At 58.4% G+C, this 21,316-nt stretch overlaps 1 protein-coding gene across 1 annotated transcript in view; it reads left to right on the top strand.

The window, feature by feature from the left end:
- The window catches only part of LOC122391898 (protein tiptop-like), a 104,115-nt gene extending 83,571 nt beyond the window's left edge, over window positions 1–20,544 (top strand). Inside the window, exons 2-3 of the mRNA XM_043386224.1 lie at window positions 14,781–14,964; window positions 15,648–20,544. Coding sequence (XP_043242159.1) covers window positions 14,781–14,964; window positions 15,648–18,033 — 2,570 coding nt within the window. The 3' untranslated portion in view covers window positions 18,034–20,544. The remainder of the gene's footprint in view (window positions 1–14,780; window positions 14,965–15,647) is intronic.
- The last annotated feature ends 772 nt before the right edge of the window (window positions 20,545–21,316 follow it).

Here is a 21,316-nt window from a genome sequence, read left to right as displayed (position 1 = left end):
TTGGTGGCTTTGGTGGCTTGACCGCTCATTTCTCCGGATGTGTGTCATTTATGTTCCCCTAGCTTCTGCACATATGCTGCTTGTGTTATCTGCACTACTCTCTTTCGCTTGTGCCCCTTTTTCAGTCGCGTTTGTGACCTGAATGTCTGGACCTCTGCCGCTGTTCTCTGTCCGGACCGACCTCTGACTGCCGAGGACACGTCTCGCGTCTCTCTGTCTCTCGGGCGGCCGTCGCGGCCATTAGGAGGGTAAACAGCTCTGCCGACCCGCCGTCACTCAGGGTGACGAGTTTTCGTGATGGGTCACCGTCAGCCAGGTGTTTAAAGTTCCTCTGATCCCAGAGGAACGAATGTGGGCCATGTCTCGACTTCGAACTATGGGTCAGTGGAGAGCCGTGGTGGCTTCGGTACGGTTCGTGACGATCCCGTGATGTGTTTTGATGGTCCGCGCTACCCGTGACGCTGACAGACGTGCCGTGATGTTTTGTGACACCGCTGATGTGCTGTCACGCCTCGGTGACCCGTGACGCTCCGTTGTGGCGTCGTGACGCGTCACGGTGAGGTGAGTGACGGGCCGGGCGGCGCGGGCGTCACTCCGGGACGTTCTCAGGCAGCCGCCCGCCCGTGCCGGCTCACCTCTGATAAATGCCCGCCGAGTGGTCTGCGTGTTACACGTCCGCTTGGCACCGGCAGCGACAAGCCGCTTTTTATCGCGGGCATCTAATTAACATAAGACGACGGGCGTCAACACATGCCGGCTGACACTCACCGCCCGCCCGCCGCGCACATCGCGAGCGCCGTCTGCAAGTGGTATAAAACAGAGCCTATGTAGAACACACCTCAGTCCTCCGATCAGCTGAGAAATATGGGCTCGGGTTTCATCCAGCCGAATGACTCTTTTGACGCTCCGGACCTAGCCTAATGACCCGGCTCTTGCTGCTTCGTTTGTCACCCCGCTTGGCGCACGTTACGTTTGCGTGGACTTCCGTGGGTGGCAAGACATCGTGCGGGGCCACACCTAAACATGTCATGAACAGGTAAACAGGTGCGCGGGTGGCACGATGCGAGGATACGCCGTACCAATTGCCAATTATCGTTTGCCCCCGGTCCACCGAACCTGCCCCGGGGGCGGTAAATATTTGGCGACGGCCGAGTCGGTGGTTTATTTGCCTCCTGTTGGCTGTAATGATCGGCGATGAGAAATGACACGACATGGACACGCGGTGTAAATAGCCGCTTTGTCGGCATCTGTGTGGGACCAGTTCACGGGACGTCCCATTGCTCCTCCTGGCCTGGCAGGTGTGGGGAGGTGTCGGACCCCCATCCGCCACCCGGAGGTCTGGCCACATCCGGTGGGCGGCGCGACGGAGGAGAGGAGACGAAGAAGAGCATGCCGGTTAACATGTAGGTCCATCAGTCTTGCAGGCTTGATCGGTGTTTGAAGCGAAAGCAATCATCTATTGACTTGCTGGTCAGTCGTCCCTCTCCATGTCTACCTGAGCCCGACTGCTAGTCTGACTGTCCAACTATCTGTCTGTCCACCTGTCTGATTGTCCGACTGTCTGGCTGTCTGGCTTAGCCTGTCTGTCTGTCCGTCGGCCGGGCGGCGCGACTGTCCTGTCTGTCGGACGGCCTAAGCCCGTCTGTCTGCCTGTGACCTGGATGGTGTGACTGAGGAACAATACCAGCATCAATCAGCTGTCGGAGCGACGCCACGGCGCCCCGTGTATCAATATGGCAGCGCGGGCGCGGGCGGAGGCGGCCGGCGGGCCCGCTCGACGGCTGACGTTTCTATAGACACGGCCGGTTGGATTGGCCGCAGCTGAGTGTCGCCCGCCCGCAGGCCCTCGTTCGCAGAGATGGTGTACGGAGCGAACAACTCCGGAGGTCACTCAGTCTTGTATCGTGTCGTCAGTCTGGAGACGTCTCCCTCCAAGAATGGCTATACATAGATGTCTCGCAGATGTTACGTTCACCCATTTTCCTCCGAAATCTTGAGTGTTTCCTGGCTCATGGCTGTTCCCTGGTCATCCTTATCTTGTATTTCGTTTGTCTCTCAATAGTTTATCGGTCGTCTGCTGTCTCCTGGTGGTCTAGTTGCCTCTTAACCCCCCCTCTCTCTCTCTCTCTCTCTCTCTCTCTCTCTCTCTCTCTCTCTCTCTCTCTCTCTCTCTCTCTCTCTCTCCCTCTCCCTCTCCCTCTCCCTCTCCCTCCCTCCCTCCCCCTCTCTCTCCGCGGCGCTGCACCGGACACGGTGCATTCACCACCTTTGTGTGACCTCACTCGATCATCAGTGCTGCTCTGAAGAGAAGCCTTTGGCACAGCTGACCCGCAGTATGTCTTGGTCGCACCTCTGACCGCTGCTGAATCAATCACAGTGCTGACTGACGGTACTGAATGCCATGTTCTTGGACGACCCTGGAGAGTCTGTTGTCTGACCCTGACACTTGCTCATGACCATCGAGCAATCAGTGTCCACTTCTCTTTTAGAGCCGTGCAACAGTTCCGGGTTATGAATGACGCGGGCTTTTTGGATGTTGGATGGTGTTCACATTTCAAAATGGGGATGACTAATGACTGCAGCGGTGGAATATCTTACCTGACTGTCTAGCAACATTCTTCTGCCGAGCTCTCAGCTCTCTGTGTCATCAGTCCTTTAACCATAACCATGTCATGCATCCAGTAGTGCTCCGTGCCAGTGCGGTATTTCTCCATCCCATTCTTCTACACCGCTGGTTCATGTTTGCGCTGACATTCAAACGACGAGTTCATCCGCCAACCGCCGCCGCACGGCTGTTTGTATCCACTGGAGACAGATCGCCTGCCCCCCCCCCCCCATCCCCCTCCGATGACGAATATCCTCTAATGCGCCGACGCCGACGCCGGCGGCGGCCGCTGCGGTCGGCGACATTCCTCATTACAGAAGTTGGTCTTGTCGACGCACACCGATCTCATATTCATGGCGGCGCCCCGGCCGATTGCCGCCCAACGATGGATGAGCCGGACGGTAATTATTTACCTGGCGATCCGGCGGTAGTGAGGCTGCTCCCTCAGTGCCTCAACCGCCGGAGAGGCATGTCGTTGGATACTTGACGGTTGGCTGGGGTGAATAAAGAGAGGAGACTCGAAGTTGGAGCAAGGCGATTTGACAGGAAACTCGATATTTAGAGTTACAACATTTGGACCTTTTGATCAGTGTGATTTTCGCTGAACATGAACTGATTCGCCCTGCGATTTATCCGCTGATGTTTCCAGTCTTTGGCCGCCAGCTGTTGTCCCCACTGTATCCGTCGTTATACCCTGGTGACGTCTGGGACAGACCTGGTCACCGCTGCACTGGTGGCTGCTAAGAGGTCAGCGCAGGCACCTCGTCTGGCGGCGGCCGCCGGGGGACACGACCGTCGGCCGTATCGTGCCGTTAGCCGGCCGCGTCGGCCGTTTGCACCGTCGGCACCGGCGTTAGCGGCGCTATCCCCGTCGTTAGCGGCGCTATCCTCGTCGTTGGCGACGAGACTGGCCGACGAAGCGGCCGCATCGCGGCTAATGCTGATTGAAGCGGTCGCCCGCCGGAGTGGACAGCAGTTAGACGCGATGGACGGCGACTGCGTGACCGGGCGCGCGGCGGCTTCCACAGATGTGCTCCCGAGAGAGCAGGCGGGGTCAGAGGTCAGCCGGTGGTCACTGGAGGTGACGCAGTGACCGAGGTCACCGGGTGGAGCGCAGAGGGTGACGGCACGGGTTAAGGAAGTGCAACAGATGAACGGGGATGGATGATCTGTCATCAAGACTGTTCTGAGAAGGTTCTTGAGAGAGGGAATTCCCAGTCGAATTGAACGTCTTTGTGATGTAGATAACTGTCGGAGCGGAGTTGCGGCTAATGTTCGATCATCACTCTTTGGTGGAGAGCTTGCCACAAGTGGCGTCAGCTGCTGATCCCTGAGCTGCTGCTGATCGCCTTACCGAAGGTGACAGGTCAGCAGCTCTCTGTGAGACCTCCGGCCCCCGCCGAGGCCGTCCCGTGCGCGTGCGCCGCTGACGAGCTGATGACGTGCCCGCCGATGACGTGCGCTGATGACGGCTGACACGATGCGGTGCTGACGTGTCACCCAGCGATTAAGATGCGCCGCCGGGGGCCGCGGTCGTCGTTTTTGCTCCGCTCTCTGGCCTGTGCGGCGCCTCCGCCGCCGCCGCCTCCGGGCCAGTAATTAGCGACTGGAAGTGTGATAGGCGGTCTGATGCGGAGTCGTACGAACGTAGCAGGAGCGTCCGGCGGCGCCGACCCGCCGGCTTAATGTCTCTCAATCAATCACCGGCTAAACATATTAATGGGTTCCGTGATGAACATGACTTCCCCGATGATGGATAATCTGATACACAGGGCAGCCGGAAAATAATTGACCGATTTATATGAATAATTATCTGTGGTGGAAGCCGTTTCTGGGACTTCTTGTGTCATTGTGACGCGTAATTAATAACACCCTGCGGGCGACCTGCGATGGAATCGTCCCGGCTATCCGTGTGTCGTGTTCGAGGTGGGGGCGAGGGCCCGTCACCTCCGTCCGCCGCCAGCGAAGACGGGCGCTCGGCGCGCCGCCTGCCGGCCGCCGGGTGAACTAGGGCTGCTGTGGGCGCCGCCGACACTGTGCGCCCCTCCCACCTGAGCGGGGCGCACGGTGCCGCGCGGCCCGTGTCGTTTCGGGGTGGTCCGGCCCTCGGCGGCGCGGCGGCCGTCTCGGGCGCCCGGCCCGGTTGCACGCCGCTGTGAGGCCGCTCTGGCCTCTGACGGCCCACCGACAGGCCGGGTGCGCCGCGTGCCAACCGGCAGACACAGCGGTAATGGAGCAGCTGATGGCTCTTTTATCCGACCAACTGACATAGTTTACACAGGCGCGATGCTCGCGCCTGGCCGTGAGTTGCAGCGCGACTCTGCTACGTGTTAATTAGGGTACGGCAAGCCTTTGTTTCGCGATCTGTGGTGAAAGCCGTTTGGCTGATGCCTATTTTCTAGTCTTTATAAACTTTTATATCAACTGCTTGCCAGGTACCAGACACCCACCAAAATGATTATCGTTCACGGACAAGCACCCCGATCTCACGGTTGAAAACCTAATGTCAGAATCGAAGAACGGACGATTCAATTCCGTCGTTTACCTACTGTTACCTACCATATCTCGTGTGCCCGTCCAGCCCGATTCCGTCCCAGTCTGTCCTGTCCTGTCCATTCCCATCCCATCAGTCCTTTTCTTCCCGTCCCATCAGTCCGTCCTGACCCGTCATGTTGGGGCCCAACCCTAACGTCAAAAGGCGTCGACCGCTCGCCCGTAAAACGCTCCGAGTGCACTGATCTTTTGATTTACGGGTAAACGGATCAGCGCCGGAGACGTTAACATCGACGAATATATCCATAATTCGTCTTTTATTGCTGCGCCTCGAATGAGTCAGCGTCGCTGAAGCGGGGCGCCGCGGACGAATGACGTTGAAGCGTCACGACGATGACGGACGGCTGATGACGGCTGGTGATGGCCGGTGACGGCGGCGGCGACCGTATCGGCTAGCATCAGTCACGAGTCGCAGCACCAGACACGCCGTAAAGGCGCTCATGAAAACGTTTTCTCTGTATCGTTAAAGTCAGATCATCTCTTGATTCTGTCATTCATGATCGTCTTGCGAAATTGTTGGTGAAACCATTGAACGAGGAGTATGAGTAGAAAATAAACGGACATGTTAGCAAGTGGGGATCACATCGCACCTTTTCCTGCTGTGACCTCTGACGTCACGCGGTGACCCGTAGTCTGTGCCTTGGAGGCGTTGCCGACCTCGGCCGGAAGGTACAGCGACGCTGGCACCATCTCCACTGAGCGACAGGCCCTGACGGCCACCTCTGGGCCGATTAACCGGCCCGGGGCGCCGCAAATGTCGCCCTCCGGCCGGCCGTCACCTCCGGTTGCCATGACAACCTGGCTGACCGTGCCGCCATTGTCTGCTGATATGGGGCCGATGAGGCGGCGAGCACGGAGCTGGGGACGGGTCCGGGTCTGGCTGGGGACGGACGCTGTTTTCGAGCCCCGTTGATCCGAGATGGAGCAGCTCAGACGAGCCGGCAGAGCCGCTTCGGCCGGCGATGGGTGTTGGACATGCATCAACAGAGGCGATCGCCGATCCGAAATCGGGCAATCATTCACGCACCTCCCGCCCCCGCTCCCCGCTCCCGCCTCGGCCCGTCCCGGCCGCTCCCCGACTGTCTTCGCCTTTTCAGTTGCACCGTTACCGGCAGGGCGGGGGGGGGGGGAGGCGCTGCCCGTTTTGGTGACCCACCCTGCCCACCGGCCGGCCGACCGCCGCCCCAGTCAGGTCCCTGCACCAGTTACCCCGCCCACCGGCCAGCCAGCTCGTGAAATCCGCCCGGTGGGCAGTTGTGCTTTACGATCGGTCCGCCGCGGCCGTATTTACATGCATGGCTCGATTCAGGTGATAGACAGATTGATATAATCGATAAATTGCCGCATGGTGCCCTTTCTGGCCTTGGCAGTGGCATTAAAACGCCGTTCCTGACTGATCCCCCTGCCATTATAGCCGCAACTTATGGGCGCTATTACGGCTGATTTATTTCGAAATTTTACATTAAAAGTGATTAACCGTCGCTGGCTTTGTTAATTGCAATATCTCCTCCCCTTCGTAGATGGACCAGATTAAAAATGGAGCCATACGTCATGCCGGCGGCGGGGCTGTGACGGTGCTGCCACCCAGTGACGGCCGCCGGAGTTAGTGGTGATTTGTGCGCCACGCCCCCGAACGGCCGGCCGACCAGCCGTGATTACCTTCGTTCGCTCAAATAATGAACTCCCATAAACATATCACCTGGTTTCCGCCCCAAACAGGCGCCGGCACCTTGTTTATGATGACCATTTCTGGTGGCTGCACCCGGTCAGTGCTTCAGTGGACTGACAAGGAGGGGCCTGGTGGAGTGACAGGGAGGGTAGTTACGAGGGTCGCTCCAAAAGTAATGCCTCCTATTTTTTAACTCCGCCCGAAATGATCGGAGGGGGTTGAAATTTGCACCGTATCATGACTGAACCTTTACTCGCATGTCTTAAAACTTTCATTTCTCTATTACAGATATTTACCGCGTGAGGCCTTGATAAACGAAGTTCGTTATGGAAACTCGTCAGAAGCAGAGATGCGTCATTGAATTCCTTCACAGGGAAGGGAATGCACCCATCGACATCCACCGACGCCTGCAGAAGGTCTATGGAGCAGACGCGGTGGATGCGAGCACAGTTAGGAGATGGGTGCGTCGTTTTGAGAGCGGTGAAAGTGATGTCAAAGACAGAGCTCGCTCCGGACGTCCGCACACCGCCACCACCCCGGAGAACGAAGCGCGCCTCGATGGACTGATCCGTGCCGACCGGCGGATAACTCTCAATGAAATGCAAGAAGAGTTGGATGTGGGTGTCAGTGCAGTGGAAACGATGCTGTCATCCTTGGGATACAGCAAAGTTTGTGCCAGGTGGGTTCCAAGGATGCTCACGCAGGACCAAATGGACCGGCGGCGAGATGTCTGCCAGGACTTGTTGAACCGCTACGAGGCAGAAGGTGACGGATTCCTGGACCGCATCATCACTGGTGACGAGACGTGGTGTCACCACTACGAGCCAGAGTCCAAAAGGCAGTCAATGGAATGGCACCACTCGAACTCTCCAGCAAAGAAGAAGTTCAAGACGCTGGCATCAGCGGGCAAAGTGATGTGCACCGTCTTCTGGGACAGGAAAGGTGTCATCCTCTTGGATTTCCTGGAACCAGGAGCGACTGTTAACTCTGACCGTTACGTTGAAACGTTGACAAAACTGAAGGCCTGGATAGCTCGCGTAAGGCCAGAAAAAAGAGAAACATTCTGTTTGCAACATGACAACGCCAGGCCACACACGAGTCTGAAGACCACAGAATGTCTGGCAAAGTTCGGCTGGACGGTGCTGCCACACCCTCCGTATAGTCCTGATCTGGCACCGTCCGACTTCCACTTGTTCGCGCCTCTGAAGGACGGCTTACGTGGGCAGCGCTTCCCAGACAACGACGCCGTCATTGCCGCCGTGAAGAAATGGACCACCTCGGCGGGCGCCGACTTTTACGAGCGAGGCATCAAGGCTCTCGTTCATCGCTGGCAAAAGTGCATTGAGAGTGGTGGTGACTACGTAGAAAAATAAACGTAGAACAAAGAAAGTATGCTCTATTTATTGACGCCATTCCCATCTTTAAGCCTCATCAACTTTTTGAGTTAAAAAATAGGAGGCATTACTTTTGGAACGGCCCTAGTACATAGATGGCGCTGTTGTCGACGTGACATCGCAGTGACCCGTCAGGTCATGCCAGTGGCGGAGTTGAATGAGTCGTGCTTTATCACCTGCAGGCTGTTCGCCTTTGCCAGACGATCTGGCAGTTTATCGGTGTTCCTCCGCGCTGACTCATGCCCCGCGGTCAGTTGCTCGTCTCTAAATCATCATCGTGTTGCAGTTCTCACGTGTCGTTCGTGACATCGGCCGTGGAGTGTGCCCACAGCGCCGCCCCGAGCCCTCGTCGCCACCTGCCGTCGTGGTCGTCGCCGCCGACGCCGCGCGGGCGCCGCGCCGACGAGCGTCGACGGCCCCCGGCCGCCCGCCCGGCGGGTCGATAGAGGCACATCCGTCAAGCATCAATCACACGGACGCACGCTTATTGCCGCCGGCGCTCAGTGCAGCCGCGCCGTTGAGGTAGTCCGAGCTAGCGCTGCGCTGAATGCCCACACGAGCAGAAGCGCTCCAAGGCATTGGAGGGTGGGGCGGAGGGAGGGGTGACGATGTGGTCGAGTGAAGCTCAGTGAAAGACGGTCGCTGCAGTCGATTTGAAATGTCTAATTGAGGTCTCACGAGTCTCCCAAATCACGATCCTGGGCGCGCCCCTGCCGCTGCGCCGGCCGCCGCCCGGGGGGACACCAGAGGTCACTTGAAAGACAACGGAGGTATTACCGTCCATCACGGGCGCGTCTCCAATAGATGGGGATGGATGGGCGGCTGGTGACGGGTCATCAGGGCCGCCCGGCGGCGCTCGGCCCGGTTAGAGGTCGTTACTGCCCCTCCCCATGTGGGGATGCCATTACGTCGGTGACGGACGGACAGACGGGCGCGGCGGGCGGACGGACGGACCGTCATCCACGGGGGACCGCCGGCTGACAGTCAGCCACCGCTGCCGTTGCTCTGGTGCTGGTAGTGGTAGTGATGCCGCTGACGTTATCGCCAGAATCTAGAGTGACGCCTTGAGCGATGGCACCGGCGGCTGTCGTGCCGACTGCGACGACCCTGCAGCAGACAGACGGACGGCGCCGAGTGTGCTACAGTGGCGGCGCGGCGGCCGATGCGGCGCGATACGCCGTGTCCATTAGTGGCGCGGCAGTCACGTTCGCGGCGCACGTGCGGACGGCGCAGAGAGACGTGTCCATCGTACGGGGCCGCCCCGCCCTTCTCCCGCCTCCCCCGCCCCACTCCCCCCCCCCCCCGCCGCCACTTAGCGCTGCAGGCTGTTGCTGGCCAACCGTATACTTTGATTTATTTCTTTTCTCTTACCGTGAAATGGGTAGTGAGGCCTGTGTTTTTATACTTCAGAATGTTCAAAGCTGCAGCAAGTCTCTAGCTGTTCATTTTCTCACAAAACATTATTCCGATCGATGATAATGGACATACTACCGTACCAACTGCCAACATAGATTCTGAATTTGATATAGCTGAGCCACGATTACTTTCAGCCCCAAAAGAGATTCAACCGAACTATTTCGCATGCCTTCAGCTCTATAAATGCGTTGAACGCTTTTAACCCGCGACCTGGTGGGGGGGGGGGCTATTTTTTGCCCCCCCCCTCCAGACTTTTCGATATATCTCCAGAACCGCTGCGCCGATCGTCACCAAACTTTCAGTACCCTCCCGGACATCAATTTTGCACATTTTGACCAAAAAAAAAATCCAAAGGCTATGATAGGTTGGCCGGAAATGACGTCAGAGTGACGTCATGTTCTGCCGTTTTCGACCCAAAAAAGGGTTTCGCGGGAAGAGCTGTCAGGCCTATAGCTTTGCAAATACAGAAAAATGATAAGGTTATAAAAGCTGTAGAATCAACAGGGCTACAAAACTGCTATTTCGGTTTTCGAATTTTTTGGATTTTGACCCCTAAAAATAAAAAAAAATAGATTTTTTGAAAATAATAGCCGAAAAATCCAAAAAGTTTTTTGCATTTCGAAAAAACCGGAATATATGTGATAGTCCCTACCGCCTTCTATCTACATACCAAATTTGAGATCAATACTTCTTTTTTTTGGCCAAGTTATAGCGAAAAAACTGTTCAAAATTGATGACGTCAAATTTTCAAACTCAATTTTTAGCAATTCTAGACCCCGTAGCGCAAAACAAAGACCACCATTAGACTCCCCGTGACGAGCTGCATCGAATCAATACTCATTTTATGCAAAACTATCAACTTTAAAATTTGACCTTTTTTGGCCTGACCTTGACCTGACCTTGACCTGAACTTTACCAGAAAGTGACCTAAGCCGTACCTGATAGTCTTATAACCAACACCATTGAATTGGAAATGAAAAATTGGCCATAAAACATGCATCACACGACCTTAGTAAAGTTGGGCTCATTTGACCTGACCTGTGACCCTTGGTGACCTGACCTGTGACCTGACCTGGTATTGTCAGTGACCTCTAATAGCAACATATCTACTAGGCAACTGACGCCCTGTCGCTGATTCTCGACAAAATGCGTTTTCCTCGGTGTTATAGCGCATTCCCTAGAAGACCCGTGAACGGTGAAACATGTCATCTTTGACCTGACCTGTGACGTCATCGGTGACTCCGAGGTCAATGAAATTTGGTTTCCTTCGACAAATTTGACAGGCCTTTCGAACGCCGTTTGAATTTTGCGGATCCGTCCAGTAGTTTCGGAGATACGAGGGGGGGGGGCAAAAAATAGCCCCCCCCCCCCACCAGGTCGCGTCATAAACAGACCCCACCAGGGCGCGGGTTAAGACGGCGTAAAGACGCAGTGTAGTTTTTGTCTTTGCTAGTCAGCTGCCTCGTCTCATCTGGGGTTTCCTGTCGGGCGGGTCAGCAACTCAGACCCGGCCGCACTCCCTGTCCACTGTCCCAGCTCTACCCGTTTGCAGTGTCCCGTCCACTGTTCCAGCTCTGCCCTCTAGCTCTGCGGTGTCTCGTCTCCGTCCCCCCTGCGGTGTCACCATCCTCACGTCTGGTCGTGTCACGCCATCGTCAATCACATCAGACCGGGTCTGGAGCTGACTGCTCATATCTCTCTAGTGGGCATCCACAACGACGGCGACAGCTTCCGGTCGACGAGACCCCCCCTTCTGGTCCGCCCCCCCCCTCCCCTCACCACCACGCACAGCCGATCACACAATTAGAACTGCACTGGACTTGTTAGCATGCGTTACTGGAGCGGGCGGGTCGGGCCGGGCGGACAAAAGCGCTCGTCTCCCCGCGGTCGGCGGCGGCCGGCCTTTTTTGTGCCGCCTCGGGGGGAGGGGTCCGCCGCGACGCTGACAGATTTATCGCATATTATTTCTTTTATTTACCGCCCTCCTTAGTTAATTTATTGGATATTTTTGTATTGCGCGTCGGCCGCGCATGGCCGGCCGGTTGGATTTATGGCCGAGAGGAGTGCGGCGCTGATGATTAGCGGAGCGGGGACGGACGGAGCTGATTCGTGCGATCGCTGCCGCCGCTCCCGACTGGTGTGCTCTGTCGCACCGCTGTCGCTATCACCACCGCGCACGACACCGACAGACAAAGAACTGATCGGCGCCCCGGCCCTCCCTCATCGCTCCCCCGCGGAGACCGTCGAGCTGACCAGAGGCGGGGCTGGGCTGCAGGCTGGACGGGAGAGGTGTTGTCTCGAAGGGGTCTGGTGTGATGACTGCAGTCTTTCACCATGACTGAAGGTAACACTAACCACTACCACCTCTGGTCTCCGCTGTCTGTAGATGATTGCGAGAAGGACGGCGACGATGAAGCGAGTGGAATCTTTTGCGTCTCGTGTAGCGGGCGTCTTTTTGTCCGCGCTGCTGCCATCGTAAGTCTGGCTCGGGATGAGGGGAGGGAGAGTAATGGCGCACCAGATCCAGACACCGGTCGGGAGACAATTCAAATCCGGCTGTTTTGACACCCACGGGAGAGTGGCGCGCTGAGCTGTGGCTCGTATCACAAAGACTCGCGTCTCCAGGCTCCCCCTACACATATCACCGCTAAAAAATTAGCGCCTCTGCATATTCAAACGCGTCGCCTCTGGAGCTCTCGTAGCGCGCTGTCGGCCGGAGCGGAGGTCTGGCCCGTCCCTTCGGCCGTATTTCACCCTTCATGGGTTCGGCGCGCGGGCGGGCGGCGTCTAATGAGATTATCCGGCCGCTATGAGACGCGCCCGTCAACACGCCGCCGGCCAGCGTCGACTCCGACGCACGTCTGAATATTCATACCTCCGTGCCGCGTCGCCGCCGACGGCTGCGGCGTCGCGCATTACCGCTCATAATGTGTCTAATGGAATTAGGAGGTGCCGACGGCGGCCGGCGCAGGATTGTGGGCGTCCGCTGTCACCGAGATGGCTCAGCGGAGACGCCTCCGTGCCGAGGAATTAGCCAGATATTCCGCTTATGTTGCCGGCCGCAGTTGGCGAATCATATCTGCAGTGTGCAACGGTGAAATGACCGCGGTAATGGACCAAATTGCCGGTGGATGGGTGATGCAATTATCTACTGGTGTTCATATCTGCCACTGCTGACGTTTTCAATTGCATTCTACCTCAGCGTTTTATTCACAGACTGTTTCAGTTACACTCTAGCTCTACCCTCAGAAGGTTTCAGTTGCGCTCTCGCTCAGCCCCCATCAGACACGCCTACTGCGGAGACCGGACGTCTCCCTGTCCCCAGATGCGGTCCGGCCCGGTCCGATGGCGTCCCCGTCGTCCGGCCGTCTCTGACGCTGACAGTCGATCAATTGAAGCCTCCTCCATCGCTGCCGACGAGCCGGCCGACTGTCCGGCAGCGTTAGGCGGCGATGGACGACCGGACTAGCGCTGTCTCGTTCGATGTCCCCTCTCCAGCTCTTTACTTCTACTAAACGTCCAACGACAAATTGAAACGCGGCCAGCGCGCCGCCGCGCCAAATTGCCGACGAAAAAGTAAATAACCGCCGTGTGGTAATGGTGCGGCGTTTTTCGGCGCGGCGGCGATTTCGACGCGATGGCGTTGTTTTGGCGGCGAATCGGGTGCGCTGCTGGGTCGTCAGAGGTGATGGGACGTTGTTTGGCGGCTCGGATGTGACCTGACTGACTGGACAGTCGGTGAGATGAAGTTGGCGCTGAGCCGCCGCCGCCGCCGCCGCCACTGCCACCGCCACTGGCGCGCGCCACCATAAATAATTGCGAACGCGGCGCGGCGGGCACGACCGCGGCGCGCGGCGCCAGCGGCGCACTGCAGACAATGCCGGCGTGCGGTAATCACACCTCGCCGCAGTAAATCACGCCGCTAAACGTGACTAATCACGCTGATTTGTGGCGCTTTGTCTGCGCGCCGTTCGATGACGCGGATGCGGCGAGGGCGGCGCGACGGATTCCGGGCGGGGTGGGGTGGGGCTCTGACCCCGGGATAACCAGGCGCGTCAACTTTCCCCTCCATGACGGGTTATAGGTAGAGGGATGGTTCCCCGAGAGCCGTGTTAGGTAGAAGGGAAGGTTGCTGGGCAAATAATAATGCGCAATCATATCCTCCGACCAGTCCGACCTTCATCGTTTCATTCGAAATCACGCTCATGCGTTTATTGCCTTTGCTTTTTTTGCTTTAGGGATGTTATAGGGCATTTGCAAAGCAACTCAATGTGTTAGAAACTACCCTGCAATAGCCAGTCATCTAAGAAGTTCTATGAAAAAAAAACATGTAGGTAACCGTTCACTCCAGCTGCAGTTGCGGCGAAACTGAAGTGTCAGCTATGAGCGCTAATGAGTTGTCGACACGCCCACATAAATAATGATCGACAATTGGTAAGGCCCTATTAGCGCGTTCGCTCGGGCGTCGGGGGCTGTACACATTTGTGAGTGACCTTCCTTCGTTTGACGAATGTCACCAATCTCTTCCATTGAAACATCGAGCGCCAGTGTCCGCTCGAAACGGTGTGTGTGTGGGAGGGGGTTGATCGACCCCAGACATCTGAGAAGATCTGTCGGATCACCGCCGATTCGCTCAGTTATCGCACAGCACCAGTCGAGTTTGATTAGCCTCCCCCGGCTGGACAGACGTACTATCAGATGTGTCCGTTGGCTGTCCGTCGCTAGTCGACCTGACACACCTGAAAGCAGATATTACGACAGCTATGTGCGCCGGTTGCCTAGGAAGGATGACGGTCGGTTTAGTGGGCGATTTTGCCGTCCGATGCATCTCTCTGGGTTTTGTGTGATTCCCGAAGTTGACAGCTTGTGGTCAGTCTCCGGGGTGAGACTGACTGCTGCAATGTCCCGGCCTCTTTCCCATTAATCTGTCGGGATGGCCATGCTGCCATTAATCCAGAGTGACAGCGAGGGATTCCCTCGCTCCCCCAGTTCGGCGCGATGTTACTGGGGCCCGCTGAGCGGCTCAGTGACTGTGTGTCACCGTGTCCTTGTAGTATGTGCTGTGACCATGCGCCTTGCTCGTGTTCCTAATGTGTTGCTAGGCCGGACGGATCTCTGACGAAGGTCTGTCTCTGTGTTTCAGGGGAAGAGGAGCAGGCGCTCCTGGCTGCAGCTGCCGCCGGCGCCGGCGCTCCGGATGACGCCGCTGCCGCCGCCGCTGTCTCCGATGACGCCACCGGCGCCGGAGATGACGCCCCGATGCCCAGTGACGAGGAGAGCGAGTGCTCGGACAAGATGCTGCTCGGCGCCGCCACCTCCGCCTCATGGTAGGTCGCCAGCACGGTGCACACGGGCCGGCCGCCCGGCGTCAGCACGGTGCACCTCGACACCACGGGCGGGGAGGGGAGATGCCACGACAGCCGCGCGGATATTTCTCGTCAGCACGAAGCGTGTAAATAGATTTAGCTGTCACCGGTGAAAAGATAACGGCGACTCATATTTCATTATTCTCATTTGGTGCCGCACTCGGTATCGCATGGGACGCGTTTTTTTGTGGCATTTGGGGCCATGGCCGTATCCAGCTATCTTGACATTCGGACCACGTTGATGTATGGGACGAAATAGGCCGTATAGTCTGAGAGCGCCGTCAAAGCTCGTAATCACTTCTGGGAAGGCATAAGTGGCATGTGTCAGCGGGCATTGTTGTGGGACGGTGACGCCTGTCGTTGGACGCGGATATATTGCCGCTGCTGACCCCTGACGCCCAGCTCCCCGAACTGGGGGCTGGACGGCTCTGTCAGCGCTGACGGGCTCTGATGACCGCCGGGTGATGAACGGTGACGTGGGACGGACGCGCCTGACGTGATGTGATGTGAGACTGACGTGGGGTGTGACATGGTGATGTGATATGATGGGTTTGTTGAAGACAGACGGTGACGTGGCGCCACGATTATCTGACGGTGTGACGGTCGGCCTCTGTCAGTTCTGTGACGGTTTCCCGTTTCCGCAGGGACGGCGCCGGCTCTCGGCCGAGCTCAGCGCAGTCTGCCGAGCTGGCGATGCGCTCGGCCGCCCTGGGCAGCCCTCCGGAGCCGGCCCGCTCACCACCGGACGTCCTCGACTTCAGTGTGCGCCGACCGGCCAGCACCAGCTCGGAGGAGGCCCCGGCGGCGGCGACGGGCGCGCGGCCAGCCGGTGACTCGCCGCTGGACCTCAGCGTGCCGCGCCGCCGGCCCGGCGGGCACAACATCGACGAGCTGATGGCGCCCAAACAGCCGCGCCTCGACACCAAGCCGCCGACGTTCCTGTCGCCCTGGGACCGCAAGTTCCCCTTCCCGTTCGCCGGCGCGGCCCTGCCGAAGTTGGACGCGTGGAACGGCAAGCCGGACCCAGAACCGCCGAGCTCACAGAAGCTGCCTCCCTACACCAAGTCGCCGACGCCGAGCGAGGCCTCGCGCGCCCTCGAGCGGATGCAGGAGCTCACCAAGCTCTCTGGTGAGCCGAGCGACCTGTTCCGGCAGCTGGGCCAGCGACCGAACGTGTGGCAGAACCAGTGGATGAGCCGTGGCGTGGAACAGGCCCGTGACGTGCTCAAGTGCGTCTGGTGCAAGATCTCGTTCAACACGCTGGCGGAGCTGACGGCGCACATGCGGGAGGCGCGGCACACCACCATGCCGACGCCGCCCACCATCCCGCCGTCTCCTTCGACGTCATCGGTGACCTCCGAGGCGGTCAGCTCGCTCAAGGAGACGATGCCTCTGCCGAGGAAGCTGGTGCGAGGACAGGATGTCTGGCTTGGGAAGGGCGCAGAGCAGACGCGACAGATCCTCAAGTGCATGTGGTGCGGCCAGAGCTTCAAGTCGCTGGACGAGATGACGCAGCACATGCAGAAGACCCAGCACTACACCAACATCATCTCGCAGGAGCAGATCATCTCGTGGAAGTCGCCCGACACCAAGGCGCCGTCCCAGAGTCACGTCAATGCCGTACTCACCTGTAAGGTCTGTGACCAGGCGTTCGCCAGTCTGAAGGAACTCAGCAACCACATGGTCAAGTACTCGCACTACAAGGAACATATCATGCGCTCCATCAGCGAGTCCGGTGGCCGTCGGAGACAGACTCGCGAGAAGCGCAAGAAGTCGCTACCTGTGCGGAAACTGCTGGAGCTGGAGCGAGCGCAGGGAGAACTGAAGGCCGAACGTGCTGTCAAAGAAGGCGCCGGTAAGATCACCTGCGAGAAGTGCTCGGCTCGCATCGACACCCCGCTGTTTGTCGAGCACATCCGAACGTGCCCAGGGAAGACGACCGCTTCTAAGAGTCCCAGTGAGACGTCTAACTCGGCCAGCGACCGTAAGACGCCCGGCGATGATGAGGAGGACGTTCCTTCGGCAGCGACCGGAGCCGGCAGCGGCGCGTCTGCCGAGGCGGGCTCTGCCGACGCTTCCTCCTCCCCATCTGCCATCAACGCGCTAGAGCGGCTCATCGAGAAGAGTCTGAACCCCCGGCAGCGCGCCAGCGCTCCCTCGGCCGCCTTCCAGGGCGCCAGCATCCTCAAACGGCTCGGTATCGACGAGAGTGTCGACTACTCTCGGCCGCTGCTGGAGGCGGGCGGACCGGCGCCGCGGGCCCGCTCCGGTAGTGAGTCGAGTGCCGCGTCCGAGGCGCGCTTCGACACCGAGAGTGACGCCGAGCGGCCCGAGCCAGAGCGCGAGCGGCAGTTGTCGCTACCGCTGCCGCTGCCGCCGCTGCGGATCGAGGCGACGGAGAATGGCAGCAAGGAGCTGCCCCCGGCGGCGGCGGCGGCGCGGCCGCTCTCACACTCCTCAGCCGCCTCACCGGTGGGAGACGTCGCCAAGAAGAGCGACGGCTCAGCTAGTCCGGCGGCAGGCAGCGAGCGCGCGCTAACACCCCGCTCGGCGGCCGGCAGCGACCGCTCCACCCCTGCCGAGGAGCCGCCGGCCGAGCCGCGCCGGCCCGGCCCGGCCAACCCGCTGGCGGCGCTGCAGAAGCTCTGTGACAAGACGGACACGCCGCCGCCCCGCTCGGGCGCCGGGACTGGCGGCGCGCCGGCGCAGGGCGCTCCCGGCGCCATCCTCGCCTTCTCCTGGGCATGCAACGACGCCGTGATGACCGACTCGATCATGAAGTGTGCTTTCTGTGATACTCCTTTCATATCAAAAGGCGCGTACCGCCACCATCTGTCCAAGATGCACTTTGTCAAGGACGGCATGGTCCCCGAACCGGCCACCTCGAAGGCGAGCGCGAGTAACAAAGCGGCTGCGCCTCGCTCGCCACCCTCATCGAGCAACTCCAGTGTCGATGAGACGTCGCACTCGAAGTTTCTCAAGTACACTGAACTTGCGAAGCAGCTCTCATCCAAGTACGTCGTAGAGTAGCATGGTGTTGTGGTGTAGCTCTCTGACGCGCGCGACTCCGCTACGTGAAGGTCGCGCGCAGTGTCTTAGATCGGCCCTCTTGTGTTGGCCGACTCGTTTTGCGCGCGCGCGCTGGCGGTCATGTGGCGCGCGATCGCTCCTCTCCCGGCCATGCGATGTTCAGTTGTTTTTCGTTTGTATTTATGTACGCATTAGCGGGAGTCGTGATCGGCGGCGGCGGCGGCGGCAGCGGTGCGTGACTGCGGGTTCCGAGACCCTGTTCGTGCCCACCTGAATGACAGCACATCCTCTGGCTCGCCGCGGCGCCGGCAATTATCCAAACTGCGGCCGTCAGCCGCACGGCGCGGCGCGCCGCTCGTGACGCACCAGTTTTGTCGCCGCGTCACGAGCGCGCCGCGACTGGCGCGCGGCAGCTGCACACCGAGCCAGTTTTTCGACTCTAATTTATGCCGATGCGCTGCGATGTGACCGTCGCGAGTCATACACCTTTTGCCGGCGGGTGGTCAATCCCGCGACATAACGGCGTCGGCAGAAGTGACAGGCGCTCGGCTAAAGGTGTACCGCTACCCGATACCAAAGGATACGTCATTAAAAATTGTCAGCCAGCGCACCGAGTGACGTTTGAAAGCTATTTGTACTAATCGTATGACATGCATGCTGTCACCGTCACTCCATTGATATCTCAAAGGCGGCTCAAAGCTGTCAAGATTAATGAAAGGCGAGGATCGATAGGGCCCGCTTCGGTCGCGGCCGTTCCTTTGTTGCAGCCCTTGCATTGTCATCGTGCAACATTGTCCAAATAATACTTACTCACGACTCGCGGTGCGCGCTGGGCACGGCGCCACGGTCGCCGGCCATGAATTCAGCGCCGCCTTTCCGGCGTGTGACAGCCGCGCCGGGGCGACACGCCCGTCACTACCGCCGAGGTCAGCCCATGACCTCGGCGTGGCTGACCGGTCGTCTCGTGACGGGTCAGTCGGTATACCGCAGACACCCTCAGCCAACGTGCCCCAGCGCCGACCGCACGTAAAAAGCGCAGCCGTCGCTTCTGATCAGCAATTATTGGCGTGTTCCTTCACCCTTCTGGGCGCGATTTTTGCTCGGCCTTTTTCGGCTCTGTAATGACCGGCAATTAGGTGCCGTCGCTGTCACGACAGGCCACTGGCTGTCACTCAGCCGCCACACTGATGGACAGTCTACCTGTTTAACAAAACCTATACATGACTGACAAAATTTCTCTATTGATTCTTTTTGGGCCGCACGGCGTTTTTGCTCGCGTCGTAATTACAGGGCTGCTTCTTGTCGGGTCGACTCACGTTGACGGTACCGGCGCGGCTCGACAGGCACGAAGCCGGTTCGGACCGACGCGTCCGTCACAACGCCTCTAACTATAGTAATTTGGACCATCAAAGCCGTTGCCAGATTTGCATGGCGTATCATCATGTCACGCGGACGCGGGCGGCGCCGGCGCCGGAAGGGTTGGCCGCGCGCCGGCCGTTCGACGCGAGCTGTCCGCCGAACCGCGCCGCGGCGCACCGCTTTTTGCCGCGATTCGGCGGCGAAAAATGGGCACGTTTCTATGGTTACCGCTGCCGTTCGCGGCGCGATCGTGCGCATTTTTCGCCGGCCACCGCCTCTCAGGGAGACGCGATCCGTCTGACGCGCTGACCGCGCTAAAAATCGCCCATTGTGGCTAACAGGTAATTGGTAACATCGGACGGTTGCACAGCTGACTGCCCCGCCGCCGCCGCCGAGGTGCCCGCTGATGCGTTTGTGCCTATTTATTTCGCTACCTGATTTCGTATTGCGCTGGAGAGATTTGTGATTGAATACTCACCTACATATCTGCGAGGGAGCGGCGCCCCGGCCGCCCTCCCCGGCGAGTCTGCCTCTGTTCTGTCCGCGCTGACTGGCGGCCCCACTGCCGGCGCGCCGCCGCTGTTTCGTTATTAGTTCAAGTGCCAACATTGTATGGACAAAGTACAACCCTATTCTAGCCTCCAAGGCGATTTTTACTCTTCGGATATCGTTGTTGGTGCATGTGGTCGAAGCGGGCGTGCGCCCGCCTTTCCTGTGTCTAGTGTTGTTATTGTGAACCCATTGGCTGTTCTATAGTGAGGATAGACACCACTGTCGGCGCGTGCTGGAAGGGAGCCCGCTGCCGGCGCCGCCGCGGGCCCGAAACCTCCCTGGCCGACGGGGCTCTCTCCCGGGGTGGTCCCACCCACTCCGAAACTCTCCCTGACCTACCGTCTCCTCCCTGTCTCTCTCCTCTCTACCCAACCTCTACCCTCCCCTCCCCGCCTGAGGCCCGGCCCGGCCTGCGGGCCCGCACGCCCACACACACACATACATACGCGCACATTCACGCATTCATACCTGCAGTGAGGCTTGGTAGGCGCGACGCCAGATGGTGTTGCGTGGTGTTCAGGTATTTATTTGTGGACCCCGTGGTCCGTCTCTTCCACTCAGAGTATTGTACATACGATACAAATAAAACTACTCGCTGGATGCTGTCTTTTCTGAGAAAGAATGAATGGAGGGCGGGAAAATGAACGAACGTGGTGCATGGATGGACGATGGATAGAACGGGTGACGGGAAAAGTGAGAGGGCCGATGGAATAAGACGAACATGTCAGAACTAGAGAAAGCCGAAAGGGATCACCAAGTAGGCGTCTCCATTTCGTATTCGTAATGAACGATTCAGATTAATGTAACATGGCAATTTATAACTTATCCCGCCACCTAGAAAATCACAAAACGAACGGCAGATTGAAGTTTCATGAAATATGGTTTTAAAAGGAGTCAAAAACTTATGCCGATGTAACAGCTGTATTATAGTAACGCATAAACCACATTCCGATGCACAATAACAGAATTGATGCTCAAGTAGGAGACGTACAAATTCGGATTAATTTCCGCATATGGATGATATCTCCGTTTGCGACTGACTGACCTACCATGTGGCCCACACGGTAGCTCTCTGCACTGCACACAGTGCAATGGTGCACGGAGAGCGGTGCACGTCCGGGTGATTCGTGTGAGGTCAGATGGGCGCGTCGACCCGGCACGGCTGAACGACGGCGGTCTCGAGTTACGCCCGTCAACCGAGCCTTGTACTGCACTGAGTGATGGGCAGGGCATTGAGCGATGGGTGCTCATTGGGCAGTGACCACTGAGCAGTGAGCAGTGCACTGAGTGAAGAGCAGGGCACTGAGCGATGGGAAGTGAACTGAGCGATGGGCTGTGTAGTGCAGTAGGTATCGTATGTGCAGAGTACTTC

The sequence above is a fragment of the Amphibalanus amphitrite genome, unplaced genomic scaffold, assembly GCF_019059575.1.
Source record: "Amphibalanus amphitrite isolate SeventyFive unplaced genomic scaffold, NRLGWU_Aamphi_draft 000460F_arrow, whole genome shotgun sequence".
Lineage (NCBI taxonomy): Eukaryota > Metazoa > Arthropoda > Thecostraca > Balanomorpha > Balanidae > Amphibalanus > Amphibalanus amphitrite.
Note: the sequence above shows the minus strand (reverse complement) of the source record. Positions and strands in the feature narration are given on the sequence as shown.